Here is a 24,164-nt window from a genome sequence, read left to right as displayed (position 1 = left end):
TTAGGTCAATGTTCAGAAGTCTAGGCAGATCAAAGCAATTTGGGATATGCACAAACATGGTTATACTAGCCAGTCTGAAGGCAAAAAATTTTAATTCATTTCCTGAAGAAACATCATGATTTCTGGAGCAAGTCAGGCTTGACATCTACTGCCTGAGCTTGAAACAAAACCCACATAGACTGCTTGCTGAGCACCTCAGAGCTCTAATCAAATAGCAGCAGTAAGCTTCCAGAGAACAGGACAGATCATGCAAGCATGTTATGATGTTAACTCTGGTAGAGATACCATCTTATCCAAGACAGATAAGATCAGAATACCAGCAGAAAGTTTAAACGCAGGAATTGGAGAATCCTATGGTGTCAGAAATACCTGATAACAATTTTGCTGAAGACAGAATTAAACAGCAGTTATCATAGATGTCTTTCAAGCCTAATAATAAAAGCTATTCTTTTAATTTCATAAAAAGAAACTGAATATTAAGACACACCCATTTAGGGCCTCCCCTGCACTTCTAGCATGTAGCAGTATTGTATGTACTGTACTACTTCTAGCGTAGCTACCATTATATTGGAAAAAGTTGATTTCTGTGGGTGCTTAAAATGCCTTTCTATAGACAAAGGTCACATGAATACTGATCATATCTTCACACTCATTAAAACAAGCTAACATCAATTTTGCTATAGCTGGAAACAGGACAACCTTGTTAATACCCGAATGTGGCATCTAGCCTGGAAGAGCTAAATGTGAAAAAGGATATCAGAGCTGTCACAACTCCTGTCACTGCTCCCATCATGAAAGAACCACTGAATATTCCCAGAAAAACACCAACAGACTTGAAAAATGCTGCTGCATCAAAAGCATGGGTATTTTCACCTGTTGGCTGGTACGCAACTATAGATCTGGAAAGAGAATAACATAAAGAGAAGTTAGAAGTGCAATCAAAAAAGTTGTATGTCAAGTAACGTTTTGGGTCAACAGCTGGCTGAATATGAGCCGGCAGTGACCCAAGTGGCCAAGAAGGCCAGCAGCATCCTGGCCTGTATCAGAAATAGTGTGGCCATCAGGAATAGGGAAGTTATCATCCTGTACTTGGCACTGGTGAGGCTGCACCTAGAATCCTGTGTTCAGTTCTGGACCCCTCACTGCAAGAGAGATACTGAGGTGCTGGAGCGGGTCCCAAGAAGGGCAACAAAGCTGGTGAAGGGTTGGAGCACAAGTCTCGTGAGGAATGGCTGAGAGAACTGGGGTTGTTTAGTCTGGAGAAGAGGAAGCTCGGGGGGATCTCATTGCTCTCTACAACTACCTGAACGGATGTTGTAGTGAGGCGGGGGTCGGTCTATTCTCCCAAGTAACGAGTGATAGGATGAGAGGTAATGGCCTCAAGCTGCACCAGGAGAGGTTTAGTTTGGATATTAGGAAATATTTCTTCTCAGAAAAGGTTGTCAAGCATTGGAACAGGCTGCCCAGGGAAGTGGTGGAGTCACCATCCCTGGAGGTATTTAAAAGATGTGTAAATGTGACACTTAGGGACATGATTTAGTGGTGGACTTGGCAGTAGTAGGTTAATGACTGGGCTTGATCTTAAAAGGTCTTTTCCAACCTAAACAATTCTATGATTCTATAACAGTAATATCTGGGCAATAGAAGAGACAATACCATACTGAGGGCAAACTTGCCATTCTGGTGTATGTATGCATGAGGGATCTTGGCAAATGTTTGCAATGTTTATTAACTCAGTTCAAGACAACCCATTCAAATTTAAAATAACATTTCTCAGAAAACAAACATTTATTTTAAACAAATACAAAAACCAAATAATTTCAGAGTAGAAATTCAGGTAGTTACTTACGAAGATAACACAATGGCAACAGCATCATTTAACACACTCTCTCCAAACAGAAGTGCGTAGAGATCAACATCAGCATGTAGCTCATTAAATATTGCTAGCACGGTAACTATAGAAAGAAAAGAGAAAAACCACTCTGGCTGACTTCAGGAACAACTGCATGAGCTGACAGAGCTGGCTCTAGTTTGCCTAAAGCAACAAACCCTAGAAATTTAAGTACAAGATCAAAATTAAACTGGGAAACAGGCTAATCACATTTATCTATAGGTAAGCAATTCCATCGTCAGTTTTAGGACAGCTCCATTAGGAAGTGGCTCTGTTGTCCTCCCATCTGTACAGTGTATAAAGAAAGCCCCCATGATCAACGGGTATGGGGCAGATAAAGCACTTCTACCAAAGCCCTTATATTGTTTGGTTTTTTTAGAACATATTCCATGTAAGATTATCAACAAAACATTGTGCAGCTCTTGCTACTTTTAAAGGCTGCATGGGCTGTTGACACAGCTTTATTATTTCAGCCGTTGTAAAATAGTGTTACTAACTGTGTTTCCCTAAGCACACTCCATGCTACAGGATTGCGCATTTGCACATTATTTGAAAAGGGCAACACTGCTAAATATTCATAAAAATCCTTTCAAGACACTGCAGGCTGAGATGAAAGACCATGATCTGGAAGATGTTCCTGCATATGAGCTTCAAAAATCACCTGGTGATTATTTGCATAAATTGTGTGTAAAGACCAGATGTTCAGAGCTCAGCTCAGTTGCAGGAGCTACTTCCCATTTTCACACGAATCTCCACTGAGTGCCTCAAATAAGCTGTTATAAATGTCAAGCTTCATACTTCACCACTGCCTAACCCCAGCTCCTGACACACGAGCTCTCCAGACTATCCTGTCAAGCGGAGACACCTGTGTGAGCCTGCTGAACTTTGAAGGTTGGACTAGATTGTTTTGGCAAAAGCTCAAATTATTCTGCCACAAGAGCATTCTTCTGCTTAAACTTGTGATACATGAAGTTCATTTGAAGGAGGAAAAAAGTAACCACCCTATGCCTAAAGAGCCTTAAAGCGTTAAATATTGCTCGTAAACTATCCAACATTCCAAGGAATGTAGCTAACGGAGGAAGTCCTGCTATCCAGACGGTGTAATAGTTTCATCTATTTGCAGTCTTAAACTTGATGCACACTAAACATAAAACCTACTGGGAAAAAAAATTTAAATATTTGAACAGTAAAGTTACATTTTTCCCCAAACATACTATCATGTCATATCAGTCCAGCACCAAACCAAGAACAGCTTTCACAACGCTCAGAATTTGCATGCATTTCAGAGAAAAGGATCAGAGATACTAGCATAACATAACTGAAAATCATGTACTGTTAATATTTTTGTGCTATGCAGTCAAAAACCATAGCAATAGGATTATTTTGGAAGGTTATTAAAAAAAATGTTCAGCAAGCTACCTGGATCAGTGGCAGATATAATTGCTCCAAAGAGGAGGCAGTCTGTATAATAGAATTTATCAGAGAGCTGACCCACCAACTTCATTAGTTTCACAACCCCATACATGAGATTCCTGAAGAGAAAGAGGATAAAATAGTCCAAGTCAAACAAGTTGGTGCATTTCAGACAGGTAAAAGAAAAGCACAAGCAACAGTCCTTCAGGCAGGTTTGGTTATGCTGCAGCTCTGTGGGATACTGCCACAGTTTAACACTAAGCTCTCAAAATTAATTTTCCTCTTTTATTTAGGAATGGAGTCAAGTGATATATGATCTAGAAGTTATAGTCTAGAAGGTATAATTTAAAAGCATGAAATCTGTTGACTCAACTAATACACAGAATCTATAGGTTGTTTCTTTTTTCCACCAAAGGGTACATTTCCCTACTCAAAATTCCCCTCAGTATTGCTTCTCCCAACGCAGTACGCAGGCCAAAGACTCTGAGCTAAGAATAGCCTTCAAAATATTTCTCTAGTGAAATTCTCCAAGACAAACCAATGTCACCCATACAATTCAGGATTTCTGTGTTTCAGAATATTCATACAGCAGACCCAGTAATATTAGCAGCATAAGAGATTGTATGCAAGTAAACCAAAGCTACGAAACTATATGTGTGTGTACAGATATACATAAAATTATATATACACACACATGTACACAGAGAGAGAGTATGTGCATGCATGTGGGCACTGGAAGGGACATCTCAAAAGTTTGGTAGCTAAAATTCTATTACAAGTAATGTCCACAATTCAAGTTAAAGTCAACTCCAGTAAGAGTCTGACAAGGTGGGGTTTTTTGTACTGGACCATTGCATTAGAAACCCAACGCTGCTCTTTAGTACTGTGGACTTGTCAAGTGATTCAAAATTGACAATATAATTTCAAGAGATACTATCATTTAGAAGTGGGATAAGTCTCAGCAAAAGTTGCATTTGCATTTTGTCTGGAGGACACACAGATAAAATCCTCAAATTACAAAATTGATGCCATATGGCAATCTCAACATACATTTTATCAACTTGAACTTTAGTATAGAATGGAACTAATATCATAAAGTTCACTTACCCAATAATAAAACAAGACACTGCTGTTCCTAAAAAGGCATAAGCCAAGATGGACCCCAAATTCCTGAAAAAGTGTCTCTGCATAGGAAGAAGAGGTTTATAATCTTATTTAAAAGAAGTCTTATCACCTGTTGACAACACAAGCATGCTATTACATTTGCATTAATACACAGAAACTCTCCTCCATTTCAGAAGAATGCTCCAATTACTGCAACGTAAATTCTGTCCAACTTCAATAAACTGAATAAATCAAATCTGAACTGCCTATTAAATCCTACATGTAGCTTATAGACAGGAATTTTTCCACACAGATGTTTTCAGAAGAGATGTTAGAATTAGCTGCAAAGCTGGAAACTAGTACTAGTTCATGGTATCTTCAGTTAAGAGTAGAACCTGGACCTTCCTTCCATCCAGGGTCTCCACATCACATCACATCCCCACTGGGACTCAGGTTTGGGTCCACTTCTCAGCATAATTTACTGTGTTTTGGATACTTGAGAAGGACAAAAACAATTCATAGCAGGACATCTTTTACTTTAAATGAAACTCCTAACCTCTGGCAAAGTTCAAAGGAAAACAAATCAGCAAGATTAAATAGTTTAATGTGTTTATAGTAAAAATTACATTTATTTTCTCTTAAAACAATATGGCCTAACCATCTATGGAGGAAATGAATTTTTAATTACTACCATAGAAAAAAACCCCACACAAAATAAAATGTTTGAAGTGGAGGCTGCACTGCTGAACAAATCAGCAGTCTCACATAAAAAAGGGATATTCTCCTCAGAAATGATTACACTTACTTTCTTCAGGCTATAACCAGCATGAAAAATAATAGGAGGTAACAGAATGTTGAAAAAAACTTCTGGGTCAAATGTTACCTAAAAAATAAAATACGAAACTTCAATTAGAAACAGATATACACAAATTGTTAACACTTTTTCCACTTTCATGTTCTGACAACTACTATTTTCGGTTGTTGAAACAGCTAAGTTGACCCTCCAAAATACTGGTCAGCTCTATACATATGCAGCAGCAGAAAGCTGCAGCTCTTCTTGGTGAACAGCATCTAGAAAAGACAGGCATTACATCCAACACTAATGACAACCTTGCAGCAGCCCCAAACACAGTCCCCTAAGTAAAAAAAAAATTCTAATAGAAATGTTGCTGAAGATCTCTCTTACTGCAGCACATGATATTCATACATCTGCAGATGAAATGCTATTTTAGCCTTGGTTTCTTGCAAGTCTAGCCACTGCATACTATTGTAGACCAATCAAGTCAGACACAAGACCGGCTTTCAGGAGTTAGGATCATATGTCCCTTCCATGTATTTCAGTAGAAGCTCCAGATATCCATGATAATTATGCATGATAATCCTTTTACAAGGGCATGTAGTGATAGGACAAGGGCAAATGGCTTTAAACTGGAAGAAGGTAGATTTAGATTAGATATCAGGAAAAAGTTAATTTCAGCTAACTTTTGATATCTATAGCAGACAGGTACATATAAACAGACACCTAAGCTCTCTTCATAGCAGAAAGAAGCATTTTTAGGTTACAAACCTTAAAGTCTCAATTCTATACTTCAAAGTCTAGCTTTGAAACACACAAAAGGTAGTTAATTCCTGACACTGAAGAGAATAAGAAGCCAGATAGCAAATTTAAGTAACAGTTGACAGATGAATTTCACTTTCAGTACTAGGCTGTCTCATTTGGTGGATTATGGGGATGTAAAGTAGTAATTATTTCGTGACAATAGAGATCTAAAAAAAAGTAGAGAAAAAACAGTAAGAATCATTTTTCACTTAGAAATTATAATTTTCCTTGTATTGTATTATACAAGACAATGTCAGGCTTTTTTTTGTTCAGCTGGTCTTCCTTAATCCTACAGATGTTAGAAATGCACGTTAAGTCTTCAAACGGCAAGCAAGGGCTTTGGGAAAGCACTACATACATGCAACAGAGCACAGTTTCACCGGCAGCAATATAATACCGAAGGTGCTTCTGAATAATGCATTGAAGTGCTGTTACTATCAGGAATAAAGACACTTGATACTACCTAACATTCAAATGTGATTCAAATGTGATGGAGGTGGGAAGAAGCGGCGGGAAGCATAGATAAAGGAGAAACATTCAGCCAAGCACAAGAAATGGTCTATCCTCACCTTCCGCAACATGTCATTTTGCTCTACGTTGTGGATCTTCCCAGGGCTTATTTCCCCTTTGAGCGTATACTCAAAGAACTTCCCGCTGACGTTGACCAGCAGAGTTGTAAACGGCCTGTCCTCCTGTGAGCAGCTGAATGGCTTATCGTGGCCGCTGGTAGAGGGAGTCCCATATCTCAAGATCACCCCAACGATGAGTCCTGGAAGAGAGTTAAGAAATCCATGAGGCTGATTTTCTGCTCCTGTACCTAACTTCCTAGTTTCAAATGAGGTCCATGGCATAATGCATGAGCATCACAAGCATATGTGTACCATAAACCTTTTGCAGTGAATTGTTACTATCAGTTTCCTGCAGAGGAAAAGACTCACTGCTCACATCAAAGCTACCAATTAAGTTATAAAATCTGGTATCTGTCTGAAATGAAAAACAAAGACTTCATTTCTTGCTTTGTCTTCCTCACCCTCATTCAAACCCATAACATGTAAACCCTGAGTTACACAAGAGGCTAAACACTAGGACACACTGCACTTGCCTAAAGACAGAACTGAGTAGATAAACCACTGCCAGCAAACAATGACTGCTGAAAACATGTGACCATAACAGAGCTGAAACAGTGATGTTCGCCACAATAATTTATAGCTGCAACAAGGATGCAGCTTTTTTGCCTGGCAAATCTAAAAAGCAAACAATGCTTGTCACACAATCTCCTGCATATTCTGCAAACTTGGCAACTAAAATTTGGATGACGTACAAAGAAGCCAGCTATATGTCTTTTGCAAGCATTTTCCACATTCCACAAAACCAAAAATAAAGATAAAAAGGAGTAACTGCAAAAGACCTAAGATTCAAGAATATAAGAATTATTCAGCCAGCCTAGATAAAATCCAAACAGAAAACACTATCAATAAAGGATGCATAAAACACAATGTCAAAAAATAATTTACAATGTAATTGAAGGGCCATGCCAGGATGCTGAAGAAGCACAAGGTTTTAACTGAGCACCATTCCTTTTAAAATGTACTAAGAAGAGAACAAGACTCTAGTTCTGTGGAGAGAATGTATAAGAACAAAGTGGTTTTGGTCTGGTAAGTAAACAATTCAATACCCACTTAAAGGCTCCTCTGTTGCCTTAGGTTGACCTGTGATTTAATCCTTGTTCCAGACAACTGCAAGATGAAGATGAATGTTTGATACTTTTGTTGGCAAGTCAGTAGTCAATGCTGGTTTTGCTCCTCATGACCCTCACTCTGCATCCATAGACCTGTTTCCCCAGATGGAAAATGAAGCTGACAGGTAATAACCAGAGAATAAATGAGGTATAACAAACAAAAAAATCCTACCACACACCACAAAAAAAAAAAACCACCCAAAAAAACTCAGACAGACTTATCTTCATGCCATAGCATAAAGAGTAACCAAACTATATCCTGAAAAAAGCTAACCAAAAGAACACACCTCATTGTCTTCAAGTTCAGAGTGGAAAAACAGTTTTAACGCATGAGACAGCAGTAGCTGTGACACAAGTGGACAGCTCACCTCTGGTCCTCTTCTTCTACTATCAAGAGAACATAGCTGCAACAAGATCATTAAAAAAGTAACTAGAAGGTTCAGATCCATTTCGTGTAGAAAAGGGAAGTACATACTCAAAGAGAACACAGGGAAGAATCTCCACACCAGCAAGATAAATCAACTTGCGAAAGTTTCAAATGCTAACAATTTAAATACAGAGGCTTATACAAGCTTGCTCCTAACAACCTCGGCACCTTTTACAGCTACACGTGATGGATGCAGCAGAAACGCAGCTCTGCACAAAGTGACAGGTTACGGCCAGTCACATCCAAGCCACCTGCACTACCAGTTATGACTACAGACATCTTCACCAACCCAGCCAGGCAAGGAGCCAAAGCTTCCTGCTGTTCTCACCCCCTCACCTCTGGGAAGAGCTAGGCTTACAGACTACATCAGGAAGACTGACTGTGTTAAAAACAGATCTAACCAGCATCAGCAGGAAATCCTGTAGTAAATTGGAAGCCAGAATGAAAACTGTAGGAAAGAGCTTACACATAGTAGTGGCACGAAGCCAAATCTATACTGGCACTAAGCTGAGAATAGAGAGAGGGGACACTGATAGACATCTCTTAGGCTCAGAGACTGTCCTTCGCGAATTCACTGCAAAAGGAGACGGAAATCCCCCATTACTATTGCATTAGTAAGAGGCACTGAAGAGCAGGATGCAATTGCATTATGCAACCGGATATAATCCACTCACTACATTTTCTGCTCATAACAAAATATACCAGTTATTTTAAAACTGGTTTTGAAGATATGCCAATTATATCTACTACTGATACATAGTGTTTGAATTGAAACATCCTTTAACCCTCAGTGTCCCATGGCTCAGCTAACACAGCTACAGAGAAATACCATGTTTTTATATGCCTATTGACAAAATACCAAACTGGACAACCTTTGCAGGAAGCACCACACAGTTAGCAACATCTGGTCTCTGCTGCCAGGCTACTGTCTTGCAGCAGGATGCAGCTGGGACCAGGGTGACCAATGTTGAGGCCAGATGCCAGCAGAAGGAGTCAGGTGGCTAAAGCTATCCATGGCTCAGCCATTAAAGGAAATAGGTACTAAAATAGAAGGGGACCAAAGAGGCCACACAAAGTCCATGGCCAGCTTCATTAGCAACAAACACTATGCACCTAATAGTTCAAAAGATGAGTTAGAAGGAGGGAAGGTTTCTGACCTTACAAAGGTACAGAGATACTGTTATGTTTATCATAGTTCCGACATAACACGCTTGAACATTAAAGTGAAATGCATCAGCTGGACATGTTTGACAGACATGACTTGTCTTTCACTTTTTTGTTAAATGTAAAAAGCAGTACATTTTGAAAGCAACATTACAGCAAACCATTGACTGGTCTGTCGAGCTGGGCAGCACTGTTCAGCAGCAAAAACCTGCCCCACCTCGGCACACAGCCTGTCTCCCTTTAGCCCAGCCCATGCAGAGGCACAGTAGCACATTTTAGTTACTTGGACACCAGCTTCCTTGTGATGCAGGTGATGGTGAGTAAAATACCTGCTTATTATTGAAAAAACACAAAGAATATGTAAAAAAGATTTCTTACATTCAAAAGCCTAGATTTTTCCTCCCTATTCCTAAACTGAACTTTTTACCAGCTTGAATACAAAAAAACCCCAAAACCAAAAAAACAAACCAAAGATGAAGAAAAGCTTGGCAAGAAAGATTGAAATATTTTCAAAACAAAAGACTACTACTAATTATACACAGTATTTATCATACAGATTGTTTGACTATAGGCTGTCTGTATGCATCAAGATAGCACAGCTGGAAAGTTTTACTATAAGTAGCCTGAAACACCAACAGAAAAAATATTTTTCCTAATACAGAGTCAACCTGTGAACCTCACAGTCAACACCTTCAAATTTGACAATGACTTATGAGGAAGTTTCAACACGTCTTACAAGATAATTCAAGTGTTGTTTCTGATCAAGATGGTAATGCTGCACATTAAAAATAAGTAAAAAGTAAATCAGATCTAATGTTCCATATCACCTCCAGAAGTGCTAGCAACTTACTCTCTACGCCGTTTGCTTGCTGTTCACCTGTACTGTTCTGTATAGGAGTGCAGATGAACACTACTATACAACCCCTTGACAAAGGGTTAAGCAAGTGGCTGCAGAGCTCCAGACACCCGTTAACATCTCACACTCAGCATCAGTAATCTATTAGCTACTTTATCGATGGTGCGACGCTGCCAGCAAGGCATTCATCAGCCTGTCACAGTGCTGCAGAAGATGCGAGACTTGAAAAATAGGAACTCTGTTTTGAAATTAATCCTTATCTTTAGCAGTTTGTGTTCAGCAGTGTAAAGGCAAGACAAGTCCTCACCGCATTTCAGTAAAGAAAAAAAAAGGGTGTTTTTCAAAAGGGAACGGAGGCAGGTAATGCCAATCTTGAAGTCTGGAGGAAATTCTGGGGACATCCAAAACCTGAAATGCTGAATAACAGATTCAAGGTCATGCTTTGTCATTGCCTTAGGGCTATTTTGGATAAGGAAGTTAAAAGACAGTAAACAAGCTGGTAATTCTTCCTTGTAGGCAAACGTACAGTATGCTATCAAGGGCATCTTAGAAATATGCAATTTATTCACTTTTTAAATAAGCCAAACTACGCACAGTTTCGAATTTAAATGAACAGATTACTCAAAGTTACTGGGACACTGTGCAGAAGCAAATGCCAAATTAACTTGCTGGCTCTGCACTGTTGGGTATGTGTGCACCATGTGCACTCTCACCCTCTCACAAGCCTTGGGTTCCAGAAAACCCACAAGCATGTCTGTGATGGTCAAAAATGCCTTCTAACTAACCATTGCTATGGTTTTTCCTAGGGGAACTAATTCTTTTTCAGGTCACGCCATGTTAGTGTGATCTACATACTCGCATGTATAGTGAAATGCTCAAAAAAAATTATGAACTACATAAGCAGTTCATATCAATTAAGTAGATATGTTTTATTTTGTAATACACATTCTTACTGATGATGGGGATAAAGAACAGGCTTAAGATCAAAAACAGTAATTCAAAAATACAACTATAGCGAGATTTAAACAGAAGACCACTTTAGAATTTCAATAGTTAATTTCTGAAGTAGTAAATTTCACATATAGCTTCACATTTGCACAGGAGAGTTCTAACTCCAGAGAAGAATTAGATTGTTCCAAGTGATTTGCAAGGATGAATAGACACTATTAGCAAGATGGCAACCACAGAAACATGATGATAAAGACGCGGTAAATGATAACCAAGAAGAAAACTTGCTCCCTGTATTCTCCCCTAGAATCTAAAAGTCAAGAAAAGAGACAGTTAAAAAGAACAATCACCAAAAAATACCCTACAACAAACCACAACCCCACATTATATATTGAACAGCCTAAACCGAAGGCTCAGCCTGGAAGAAACTGCTGTCCTGCGGTAAGAGCATGTGGTGTCTGGTCCAAGCACAGGCCTGTGAGTCAAGGCTCCTGACCCAGTTCCCAGTTTCAGCAGTGACTCAGTGGAAAAGTTCAGACAAGCTATAGAAGTCATTTTAAACAGACACTTTAAACATAGAAATAAGATACCACAGTCGCAAAAGACACAGGTATTTGTCACAGAGTACAAAGACAATCAGTGTCTGTAATCTCAACTCAAATGTTTTCAAGTTCATTTATCGCATAATTATTGTTTCATGCAACACATATTTAACATGACATTTGCTATTAAATATTTTATAAGTAATGTTTAGAAAGTTTCTTTATACTTTCAGAAATGTAAGTATTCCTCCTTAGCCATAAACCACAAAGCAGTTAAAGCCATATACATACTAACTCCATACATGTTCCTAGAGGTGTGAGCAGCAATGGGCAACCACAGAGACTTCTGCCTGACTGTGGCTCCCTTTCCCTGGAACTGAGCTGAAGCATTTCTTTCAACACAGATTTCTAAGCCAAATAAGGAAAATCCCCAAACAGAGATTCTTTCCGCCAGGCACATTGGTGACCCCACTGGCAGACACCAGAGAAGAAAACAGCAGGAGCAGCAGCAGCTCTATGGCATACAACAGCAAACTTCCTATCTATTTAATAGTTGTGTTTTTTTACTGCTTTTCTCTCATTGCATATGCATGCTCAAAACGCTCTACATATCTCAAACAGGAGGGCCACAAGCTCCTCAGAGTCCCAGAAGAGTAACATCAATCTGCTTGTTACAGAAAGCTTTACAAGTAATATCACCTGGCTCAGGCACTACCAAGAAATTAAGCTTCCCAGTTTAAAAGAAAAAAGCCCAGACACTAATTATCTGCCCCTCACCCCCCAACGTGCTGTAAAGCTTCAGCAAAAGGAGTTATTAATCTGTCATTGCAAGGAGTGAGGCTTCAATCTGCAACCCAATTGAAACTCATTAAGGAGCAGCAATCTCTTTGCTGACACTGTCATTTAATTTGAAGGTTTGACATAAGGAGAGGATGAAGGGTGAAGGGACAGGAAATACATCTCTCTCAACATGGCTTTGGGTTCAAAGACCCCACAATAGCTACAAGGAGACCTGTTAACTATAGATAAGCCTGTTGCCTTGCTATGAGCAGTTCTGCATCCCAGCCTCAGGCCTTCACTCATTTGAAGGGTATTCAAAGTGATGGATGTATGTAGAGGCCTTCATTCTAAAAATCATTTCTGGGAGCTTCTGATTAGGACAGATGACCAAAGTCTTAGGAAGAAAAGAACAGGAAGAACTTTGAGTGAGATGAATAAACTACATCTGCATTGGAAAAGTTTTCAATTGTCTCAAGGGGAACTTTCCAGTATTTTTCTCTTCCCAAAGGTCTTTTTGCACCAAGCCCTATTTATTTACTAACACCACAACCTCCTACCTGTAGGACAGACAAAGGTTTTAAGTTGACTGAATTTTCAAGGAAATCTTTTTTGCTGAGGGAAGCCCCATACTCTGTAGCTGTGGGCAGACAACCAGCCAGCACTTGTAAACAAGATGGTTTGTGGCTACAAGGAAATGCACCAACCCAAAAGACAGAAATCGCAGCAAGATGACAACACTGGACTTTTGTGATCATTATGTCTGACCATAGAAACCTTGTCATTGCAACATCCAAACACACAGTCTGAACAGATGATCTACCTTATCTTGCAGGGGCAACCTGCAGCTTAGAGATGTTTCCCAAAGCAGAGCTGAGAACCACGTTTCCTCTCTTTCGCCTTTCTGGGGGACTGCTCTAAGCATGGGCACTTTGGTGGCCATGGCCTTTCCACAAACACACCATTTTCAGTCCTACTTTGTAGCTGTTTAACCCAGTGACCCAGCTGCTCTGACATCGATCCCATTTTACATGCAGGAACCAAAAAAAGCCGGGGAATACTCTTCTAGGATCTTATGGACAGCTGAACAGAGAATCAAAGAAATCAACTATTGCTTGCTTTCCTATACAGAGTAAAATTTAAGCAGCTGGTTTAGTACTAACAGCAGAAGCCAGGCAATTGACTGCTGCCACAGCCTGGGGTGCATGAGCAGTTTTATAACACTTCTGTCTTCTTAACCAATTCCCATGAGCTAAAGAAGAAAGATCGTACTTTGAGCTGCAACAAGAAAAATCAGCCAAAAGCCCAGCCGTGCTCACAAGCAGCACATTGTCCTGAGGTCCCGCAGCTGCATTTCTCAACCTCCTACAACAGCCTGTTAACACCCTCCTCCTTCTTCCCTCCTAAACTAATACAAGCTTTACCTTATTCCAGCCAAACTCACCCCACAGTTCCTAGTCACTAGATTCTTGCTCTGCCCCCACTACAGACTGATGCCTCCTTGCCTGCTCCCGACATACCTTAGGTGCTGCTCTGGCCTGAGCAATCACCCCTTCCAGCCTCTTTAGCATTAGCGGTACCAGCATGGTGCCTGAACAATCATATCCTCTTTGGCTCTCCTCTGCATCCCACCTCAATTCTAAGCCCAGCATGTCTCACTAGTGGTACAGACGTGGTTGAGAACCTGTGGTTTCATGTCCCCTCCTATTCCGAAGGTGCCAGCTGAGCACTAGTAAAATTAGATTAATTAAAGACAGAGCAGCCAATTCCCACTACATGGAATAATCTGACCCTCTGACATCCAGAGCAGCTACTGACACTGCAGGGGCTTGGTGCGAGGTCCCTTAGCAAGACAAAGAAAGGTAAGGAGTAAAACCTTCTTCCAAAGGCTGATCTCACACGAGAAGAGCCACTGTGCACCCCATGAACTTGCTATTATCCTAGCCCTAAATAAAGATATTTGTTTACATTGTCTTTCGGCCATTCATTCCTCTACCTTATATATTCTCTCAAACAAATAGAGACAAGAACAAGCATAAGAGATTGTTAGATTGAACCAGCAGGTTTTCCCACACAAACTGTTTCAACACAACAACTCCCAGCCCCACACTAAAATTTTGGGTTTGGACTTATGCAAAATAGTCACTATAAAGCAAGTCGTGCATCCCCAAGGCGGAAGGGTACCCTTTCAGGAAGATATCAAGCCGAAAGAAGGGTCTTTATTTCACTGGCTTCACACCACTGTGCTTTCAGAGCTGCTCTAGACAAGCTACACCAAGATATCCTCCAAACTTCCTTAAGTCATTTCTCATGACATTATTTTTATCAATACAAGGGGTGAACTATGTCTAACAGTCAGAAATTGCTTAAGTCAACATGCTTCAGAAGAAATAAGTGCATATGGTATGTATAAAAACCTGTGAACTTACACATTTGCCATCAGAAGCACGAACAATTCCCACTTCCCATAAAACTAGAGGGCAGGGGACGATGGACTCACACCCACACACGCAAGATAGCACAGAGTTAAGCAGGCCGTGACCCCAAGCACTGCTGCTCACCATGCGTATTCCTTTACCATTTTTGCAGCTTCATAGCCTTTTCTCTTTACTTTTCCATTTAGATTTTTTAAGTGAAATACACCATCAGCTAATTCTGGCTTCAATTCTCTTTCACTTCCTCAAAGATACTCTTTTTTTAGTCTAAGAAAATGCCTGACAGAATAATTCAAGTACCAGTGACAGCAACATGCAAGACAACAACATGCAATACAATATAATACATTTTGTCCAGCTTACAACTGCCATCACAAACCACAGAAATACCTCACTTAATAGTGATGTGGCTGTTAGGGCTCTGGTAGCAGGTAAATAGTTGAAGCTAATACAAAACCACCCAAAACACTGGTTTGTGTACATAACAAGTTACACTACCCTGCATTTATGTGCTGAAACTACGTGTCAACATTGCTCATCAACAGAGAGCTACACTTGGAGAACAGACCAGTCTTTACAAAAAGCTTTTTATTTTTAAAAATTACACGCTAGTAATATTGCTTTTGGTCAATGTGGTTAAGAGGTGGATTACTATCTAGACATTTGGTAAAACACCACTTGAAACCTCCAAGAAGGACTTCAAAACCTATTACCATCTGAATCTGCAGATTAAATAGCAGTGTATGTGCACTTATGAATACCCTCACAGCACAAAAGCTGGAGTGGTAGTTAATACATAAAGACTGCAGATTTACTTCAGTGGATGCAAAGTATCTAGGGCAACTCACTGCAAGCTTCTATTTTGCCTCCACCAAGGTTAGTTTTGGTACCACTACCCTGTATACCCTGACATTTAAGGAAGCCACTAGGATAAGTAAACGGCTCTTGCCCAGAGCCAGCAGGAAACACAGCTGTCATCTTGCCCCTTTCCAAGCAGCCAAGCTAAGAAGAGAAACCAGTTAGAACCTATGCTTGCCTGTTCCTCCTATTACTGTTCCAAGTTCCAAGTCAGAAAATATCTAACTTTTCCATTCATCCCACTGCTAGAGGATTCCAGCCCAATGGAGCATTTTAAGCCCAACATGATACTTCCTACATCCCAACTCATTTACATCCCATAGGCAGACATGGGATCTCCTTTGTGTTATTCCTGTTAGAAAAGTCACAAAAGTGCTAGAAATGAAGTTAGTTTTTTTGAGGACAGTGGAAGTCCCTGGTGCACTTGAAGAGAATTCTGATTTAACAATTTGCCTTTTAAAAGCCATTAGCAGTTGGCAAGAGCTCCCACACATTTACCTTTCAGGCTGATTGTCAAGATAGGTGTGGAACAAAAATTACAGTGTAGAAGTCTAAGCACCAACTTAAGTCTGACAAAAAAGATTTACTAAAGTTTAAGCTCAAGTTCAAAATCTAATGACATATTAGGACAAAAATGAGATGTTCTTACAGAGCATTTGCAATTTGCATAGATAACTAAAGAGGAAAAAAAAAAAAATAAAAATTTGACTCAAGCCTCCAGAGGAAAAAGAAAAAAAAAAAAGAAAAAAAAGAGAAAAAAAAATTGCTTTTTCTTCTTCTTTTCCTTTCAATGTCAGCTGAAAGTTACGTGCTAAAACCACTTTAAGATCTAAAAAAAGCCACTTCTGTGGATTTCAAAACTGAAGTTTTTTGAAAGAGTTCTAGAAAACTCCCAAACCACATAACTTAGAGCAGTAACTTTCAACTTTCGCTACACAGCTTCTTACGCAAAAATAATTCAAAGTACTTTTGTGGTTACCATGAATTTTCTTGGTGAAATATGCCAGTGTAATGACAAATACTTGCTTTAACTTGTGCATGACTTCCTACTGGCTAAGGGTTCGCAGAAAGAAAGAAGTCAGATTCTTTGCTTGGGCTGCCCAAAAATCAGACAAGGCAGCTGTCTCAACAGCAGCCTCCAACTCAAGCTAGCAAATTTGGGGTGCAAGGTGCGGAGGATGAACACTTTCTGCTACCACAAAGAAGTCTGACTGGTGGGAATCCACAGAGAGTTAGCAATCCTGAAAATTTGCTCCTGTCTATCCAAAGACAAAACCAGGGTTCAAATCAGAAGTTTGGAATTGAGAGAGCCCTTATGTTCACAGATGGTACATAAACCAACTTACTCAGACTGTATTTCCCTAGATTCCCCACAGCTTTTGAAGGAGACAAAAAAAGTTTGTCCTCATGGAACAGCCCCAGCTGCTCTTTTCTGGCACATAAGCAGAAGTATATTTGCAGCTTTGACTGCTGCCACTGCACCAACAGATGTGGGTTGCACCTCTCATGCATCTCCTATGCCTTCAAGACCAGCTTCCTCTAGAAAAGCTTAGGTCCCACCAAGACACCTGGTATCAAGTGGACAACAAGAACGTGCAGGCTGTAGCACTTCCTGGACGAGTAGCCTCTGCCAAGTCACTTTACCTCTTAATTCCCTTCGAAAAAGGCAACCTGAGACTTGCAATAGTTCCCACTGATCAAGAGCAAAACCAAGGTCTTGCTCTGCTATACAATGTAATTTTTTCTGCAAACTGCTTAGAATTTTAATACAACGAGAGTATGGGGCCATAAAACTGATGATTATTGCCTTACCCTCCAGACACGGTATTGCAAACATACCTCCGAGTTTAAAGAACCTGGTGAGAACTCCAGCATAGGCACAAGGTGGTTTTTTAAAGATCCATTCTCACTCCAGAGACTGCAGAATGTCAGGCTTATTACATATTAAGGCCAAACTGCAGAGATGTCAGCAAGGCTCAAGACTTTGCAATCCAGCACTCACAGACTGAATGGTCTCTGTACTATCCTCAACTTACGTTGCTGCAGATTTTGCAAAAGGGGTACTTGCATGAAAGTAACTTGAATTTTGCAGACAGAAAATATTTTCTGTCAGAACAACGACATTTCGCAGTTCCAGTTCCTGAAGAAATGTCTTGTAAAAGCAAGGCAACCTCTGTCAGATAAAAATTGTATGAGTTACTTTGCTAGGCTTAAGTTTTATCCTTATAAATGCCTGGCTTTAAAAAAAATTTGCTATAAAAGGTTAACTGAAGACCTCCATAAAAGTTTTTTAAAAGGGGATTCCAAAAAGAAAGTCAAGACTCCTGAAAAACAAAGAAATAACAGGAGTGAGAAAAGACTCTGTATTGCATTGTTAAAACAATCACGAGACAGAAAAATCCAAGTTACAAGTATCTCCAAAGAGGCTTCCATCACAATTCTGCAATTGGGTATGAAAGATTAGAAACAGTTCTGGGTATTTACCTAGGCTTCCACATTTACCGTGATCAGAACTACAGTACAAACTCATGGGACACCAGAAAACTCACAGGCGCTGGAGCAGGGAGGGCACTATAACACAGCTCAGGAGGGGAGGAAGAAGGCTGGGTGATGATAGGCTGCAGAAGCAAAGACAAAAATGCTCACCAAGAAACAACGTGCAAAGAAGCTGTAACCAAAACTGCATGGAGCTGCATGCCCTGACTTGTCTCTTCCCTCCCCTACTGCTACCATTACCTTATTTTAACTCCAATAGCATGTTTTTGTGCAGAACGCAATTTTGAAAAGCAAACTGAAGTGTACCACTCTGTACATACAGCACAATAAACTTCATTTCAGTTTGCCTTAGAAAATTGCTGTCCATTCCCAGAAATCAGCAGGCAGAAGATGAGAACATTGCATGTGTCTTGGATTTATTAAGATTGGGCTTATTACAACTCATAGGAGGCTGCTGTGCACTACGATCATGTCCTATTTGTTAAAATTTGGAAAGGGTATCTTCAAGGTGGGTCTCTTCCAAGGGGACAAAGCCTTAAAGCAAAGCCATGCTGCCTGCAGAGTTACATTTCAAGCTTGAGTCTGTAAGAGCTTCTGGGTCATGCAAACAACCACAAGCCACTATTTACAATGGGACATGACTTGGCATTCTTGAAGTTAGTATTTAGAGGTCTGCAAGAGTAGTGGTCTTTCCAAGCTTCAGTGATACATAAGAGCATATCTGGGAGCATAAAGGGAAGGAAGTCCCCACTGCAGGCATAAAAAGGGGGACAACTAGAAGACATTCAGTAATGCTTTTGATCTTGTTCCTTGTCACTCCTTACCTGCAAGATGGAGTCATAGCACTCCCCTACAAACACATTACAGGATTTAATGGTTGTGAGAACCCTCAGAGTATAGCAGTCATATTCCCAAAGAATAGGAGACAGAAGAAAATTTTACAGAGCCATGCTACATGATAACAGCTCCATATACCACATACAAGCACTCTTCTAGAAGCTAAGTACAAGTACAGGCCAGTTCCTTCAGTGGGACCTATCAAAATTATCAAACAGGAACATAATAAAAATAATCTGTGACATGATGTCATAGTTTAAACCCAGCCATCAACTCAGAACCACACAGCCACTCACTCACGTCCCTTCCCCTCCTTGGGCAGGATAGGAAGGAGAACCAAAAGAATGTAAAATTCATGGGTTGAGATAAGAACAGTTTAATAACTAAAATAAAGTACAACAAAATAAAAGTAATAAAGTGATAAGAGAGAATACCAACAATAACATAATAATAGGAAACAACAAGAGAAGAAATGAAAGCTCAGAAAACACAAGTGATGCACAATACAATTGCTCACTACCCACTGACCTGAGCAGCAATCAGTCCCTTCTGGGTGACTCCCTCCAGTTTATATACTGGGCATGACATGCTGTGGTATGGAATGTCCCTTTGGCTAATTTGGATCAGGTGTCCTGTCTGTGCTTCCTCCTGGCTTCTTGTGCCCCTCTTTACTGGCAGAGTATGAGAGACTGAAAAGTCTCTGGTTAAGGTAAGTGCTACTGAGCAACAACTGAAGCATCGGTGTGTTATCAGCATTGTTCTCGGACTAAAGCCAAAGCATAGCACTGCACCAGCTACTAGGAAGGAGAAAAATAACTGTTACAGCTGAAACCAGGACACATAGGAATGCAAATCCAGCCTGAGATAACAGCTGGGCAGCTGGTGCCTACAGAAGTGCAAATAATCAATTAACGATGTCCATCAGCAATGATCACAGATGTCCTGATGTCAGGAAGTGCAGTCACACTAATTCTCATCAAATCAGGGAACACATATGCATTAGCAGAGAGCTGCAAAAAAAGCACATCACTGTGTCCTCAAGTCCACTATAGCAAAGATCCTAAAGACGGCAACTGAGCACAAAATTTCACTGGTCAGCTGAAAAAACAAACACTTCCCCCAAAAAACCCAACACACACCCCCCCCCAAAAAAAAACCAACACCCAAAAACACCCCCCCAAAGCCCCTAGTATTCAAAACATGCCTACGTGCTTTATATAGCACTATATCTTCAAGGGAAAAATCTCTTCCCCCTTGCTTCCCTCCTTCTAAACATATATATCTCAAACAGCTACTATTTTAGCTACTATTTTCAAGCTCTTAATTTGCTATTCAAAGGCTCTTTCTGCAAGGCTTGTCATTAGTAATGACCTGTCACTAGCAAAATATATTCAGGAAAGGTTATCTCTAACTGTAGATGTCTTCAATAAAGCACCATAACATTTGCCATTGGTTTGAAAGTCCCCAGGTTTGCTTGTTGACTCAACCACAACAGATTCCACAGTGAAAACTCAGATGCAAGGAAACCATCTTCAGATCAGAATATCAATACTGTCTGCAATAAATAGCACTTACATAAGCATCATATTTTTTGTACAGTATTAACTGTATAATTACTTATTAAAATTTATACAGTATAGCAGTGTTATATTTGGTTTATGCAGTTGCTAAACCAGCTGGTATTGATGGAATCAGAAGCCCAAGTCAGTCACAAGAGACATGCCTGTTCTGATCTCCACAGGCAGTGCCAGGCACATTAGGTACCCATACCGTGCAAAATGCTTTACCAAACAATTTCATCCCAATTCTTTATTTTAAATGACATTGAACTAGCTTTCTAACGTTTTATCTATTTAAAGTGTTGTTCATAGCTGGACCAGATTGTTCTATCAAGAGCAAACTGTTAACGTGAGATGTTATTTAGTTGCTCTGGTATCAGAGCATAACAAAGTGCTGCATTCTATGTAAGAGCACAGCAGCTCTTACAGTGACTGCTTACTCCTGATTAACATTGTATTTAGAAGAGACTTGTATCACTGAGGATAGAACTGCTGAAGTGCTTTATCAGAACACCCTGGAAAACGCCTACATTTACTACCACCCACCACGACAGGGGTGAAGTGGAATCTGAAGACATGCAACTCTCGGCCACAGTACTATTTATATTTGTGAACACAAAGAACATTTCAGACTCCAGAATCAACTCTGATCTTCAGCCAGTACAGCATGGTCTTCCTTCTTCAGTGCTCCTGGCATAACACCACACAGCATCCAACTCAGAATTACAAGTATCTTTTTAATAAGACTTGTCTGATAGCGTAAGTGCAGCTAGCAATGGAAAGCAGAAGTACAATCTAAAGTTACAAGCTTTTAGTGAGAAATAAATTAAGAAGAGAGATACACTAATAGATCACATACTGTCTTGGAATACACTGTGCCTGAGTATTCTACTGTGTTTTTAATAAAACGAGTATGTTACCCAAAGCTAACATTTTTTGCCAGCCCAAATACTTCACAATATACTGACAACTGAACAAATGCCTGAACAATCTGTCCATTCATGACCACTGGAGTTCATCATTCCTACTTATTCTTCATCCTTCACAGATGCAGTAATCCTTATGAATGCAGGCTTTCTTTGGGTTGTAAAGAGCAGCAATAGAGCCATAATGAAAATCTGTCCAAAGAAAATCCAAGCTTTCAGAGCATGCACTGAAGATTTGCTGATGTATACAATGGTCAGCTATAAAATGTACACGGTCTTTGAAACAAAACAGGAAAATGGTGGAAATTGAGTCAAAAAGGGTTTATGAAGCACTACATTCAGATGCCATATTTAAAAAGCTGCAAAGTGCCTCTGTATAAAGTTGTTTCGCAGCAACATCCCTCCCAAAAACAGAAAGACTACCTTTTCTCGTTCCTTTGTGTTTAGGGATAACGCACAGAAAGAAGGAATGACAAAAATAAAACCAGGTTACAGATATGCTGAAATGCTGTTGCAGGCACTGTGAAGCATTCTGCTACTTCTCTACAAAAAGTATGTTAACGTCAGTTCCTGACAGTGACATGTTCTGAAGCTACAGCAATTAAAGGAGTTCTTCAGAAAAATTACTGCTGCAATGCCTATTCATGCCAAGGACCTGGAGAGAATAATCGCTCCAGCGAGCCTTCCCTCAGCAGCGGGCAAACCAGCTGCGCAGTGCTTTTGCTAGAACCTAATGTGAATAAAAAATTGCCTCCCAATTTTAAAAATGTACTACACAATAGGTACTGCAACCCACAAAATACACATTCATTGCAATTTTTTTTTTTTTTGCAAAGCTTTTAGCAAGCTGTATCAATTTAAGCAAGAAGACTTGCTATGAAATACGAGCAGGTTAAGCAACAATAAATGGAAGATTGTCGTTAAGTGTTCAACACCAGGCTGGATGGGGCTTTGAGCAACCTGGTCTAGTGGAAGGTGTGCCTGTCCATGGCAGGGGCATTGGAACTAAATGATCTTTAAGGTCCCTTCCAACCCAAACCATTCTGTGATTCTGTGAAGACCAAATTGCTTAACTGTACCTTACAGTAATGTGCTACCTAGCAATTAGACTCATAGGCACACAGGATCAGTTTTGGGACTGGAGCTAAGTATCATAAGGAATCAAGTAGACTAGCTTATAATTTTCTTCTGGCATAAATAACTATAATATTTCAGAAGGAACAGCAGAACTTGAGTACAGCATTATCATTGTTACCATAACGTTTCAGGTCGAGAGATCCAGATGGATGCAGGAAAAAAATGTCAGCTTCTGGACTGCTAAACTAGCAAAGCATAAACAAAAGGTGTGCCCAGTTACTCATGCTAAATACTGACAGACTGAACTGCCAGATCACTGAGAAAACACTCATCAGGCTGCTGTCAGCCATGTTTTAGACCACAAATGTCACAATAAAAATATCTGGCAGATAATATCATTAAATGTATAAAATCTACATATTCAGAGACCAACATGACTACTAGAAGATTTGCTAGTACTGGGTCCAGCTTTCATTACTTTCTAAGCAAAAGATAATCTTTTCCAGCAGCCTATGTGGAAGATACATCATTAAATTCAACTGAAAGTTAACAAGGTATGCCACAATTCTCCTGTCACAACAGTAACTAAAAATCTTGCACCAAATCAAACAGAAATAAAGGATTGAATGGATCCAATGAGATGAGTAATGTGCACAGTGCCTGACATCGAGTCACTCATGGCAAACACCAAAAGCCCCGCAAATAGACCCAGACCACCCCCCCCCTTAACTATTTTACCAAAAGTCCCATTAAAAAAGAAAAAGGAAAAAAAAAAAAAAAAAAAAAAAAAAATATAAGCTCTCCCTATAAGTGTTGGCTAGGAAAAAAGGCACAAGAAGTCACTCACACACCTCCGTGCCAGGTTAAGACTTGGCAATGGGGAAAATGCACTCAGCACTCACGCTTCTTTGTAAGGGGCACGGCAGCCTGCCTGCTTTGTACAGCTGCTACAAAGCAAAAATTACAGACATGTTACAGGCACAGTTAAAATATGCAAAGTCAGATCATTTTTAATTGGGGCCCTGTATGATCATTACAAGAGCAAAGAGCATGCACAGCACTGGCTGCTTCAGAGCAGAGGGTTCTGCTTTACGCTCAACAGAAGAGACTATGCTAGTGGAAATCGCTGAGCAAGGACAGAATCACAGTTCATGATCCAAGTTCAGCAGCGAGTCTTCAAAGCATCCTTGAGCAAACTTTTCCTGTCACCTACTTCAGATCCAGTACTATTTTCCATCTTTAAGAGGAAAAAATTACTAAGGCTTTACAACGCTTCGATACTAATATGGTATTTCATGGAGCTGATGCACACACATACTTTATTTTTTCCATCCCACATAAAGAGGTAGCAAGAAGAATTGGGTCCTATATTAGGCTGATAAGCATCAGTGGCCCAACCGTTCCCATGCTCCCTGCTATGATACTGTGCCTTTGGGTGTGCTAGGTGTGCCAAGCAAGTAGGAGTAGGAAGAAAAAAAGCAGCAGCATAAACAGGTGACTAAAAAAATTTTATAGG

The 24,164-nt window shown here is 40.0% G+C and overlaps 1 protein-coding gene across 2 annotated transcripts in view; it reads right to left on the bottom strand.

Moving 5' to 3' along the window:
• The window catches only part of SLC9A7 (solute carrier family 9 member A7), a 71,008-nt gene that overhangs the window by 33,049 nt on the left and 13,795 nt on the right, over positions 1-24,164 (bottom strand). For both annotated transcript variants that reach the window (XM_030476801.1, XM_030476802.1), the window contains exons 2-7: positions 6,578-6,777; positions 5,214-5,291; positions 4,412-4,488; positions 3,311-3,423; positions 1,850-1,955; positions 758-899 (exon numbers count right to left, since the gene is read on the bottom strand). In XM_030476801.1, coding sequence (XP_030332661.1) covers positions 758-899; positions 1,850-1,955; positions 3,311-3,423; positions 4,412-4,488; positions 5,214-5,291; positions 6,578-6,777 — 716 coding nt within the window. The remainder of the gene's footprint in view (positions 1-757; positions 900-1,849; positions 1,956-3,310; positions 3,424-4,411; positions 4,489-5,213; positions 5,292-6,577; positions 6,778-24,164) is intronic.

This window comes from Strigops habroptila, chromosome 2 (assembly GCF_004027225.2).
Source record: "Strigops habroptila isolate Jane chromosome 2, bStrHab1.2.pri, whole genome shotgun sequence".
In the NCBI taxonomy this organism is placed as follows: Eukaryota; Metazoa; Chordata; class Aves; order Psittaciformes; family Psittacidae; genus Strigops; species Strigops habroptila.
This window is presented reverse-complemented; position numbering and strand designations above follow the sequence as displayed.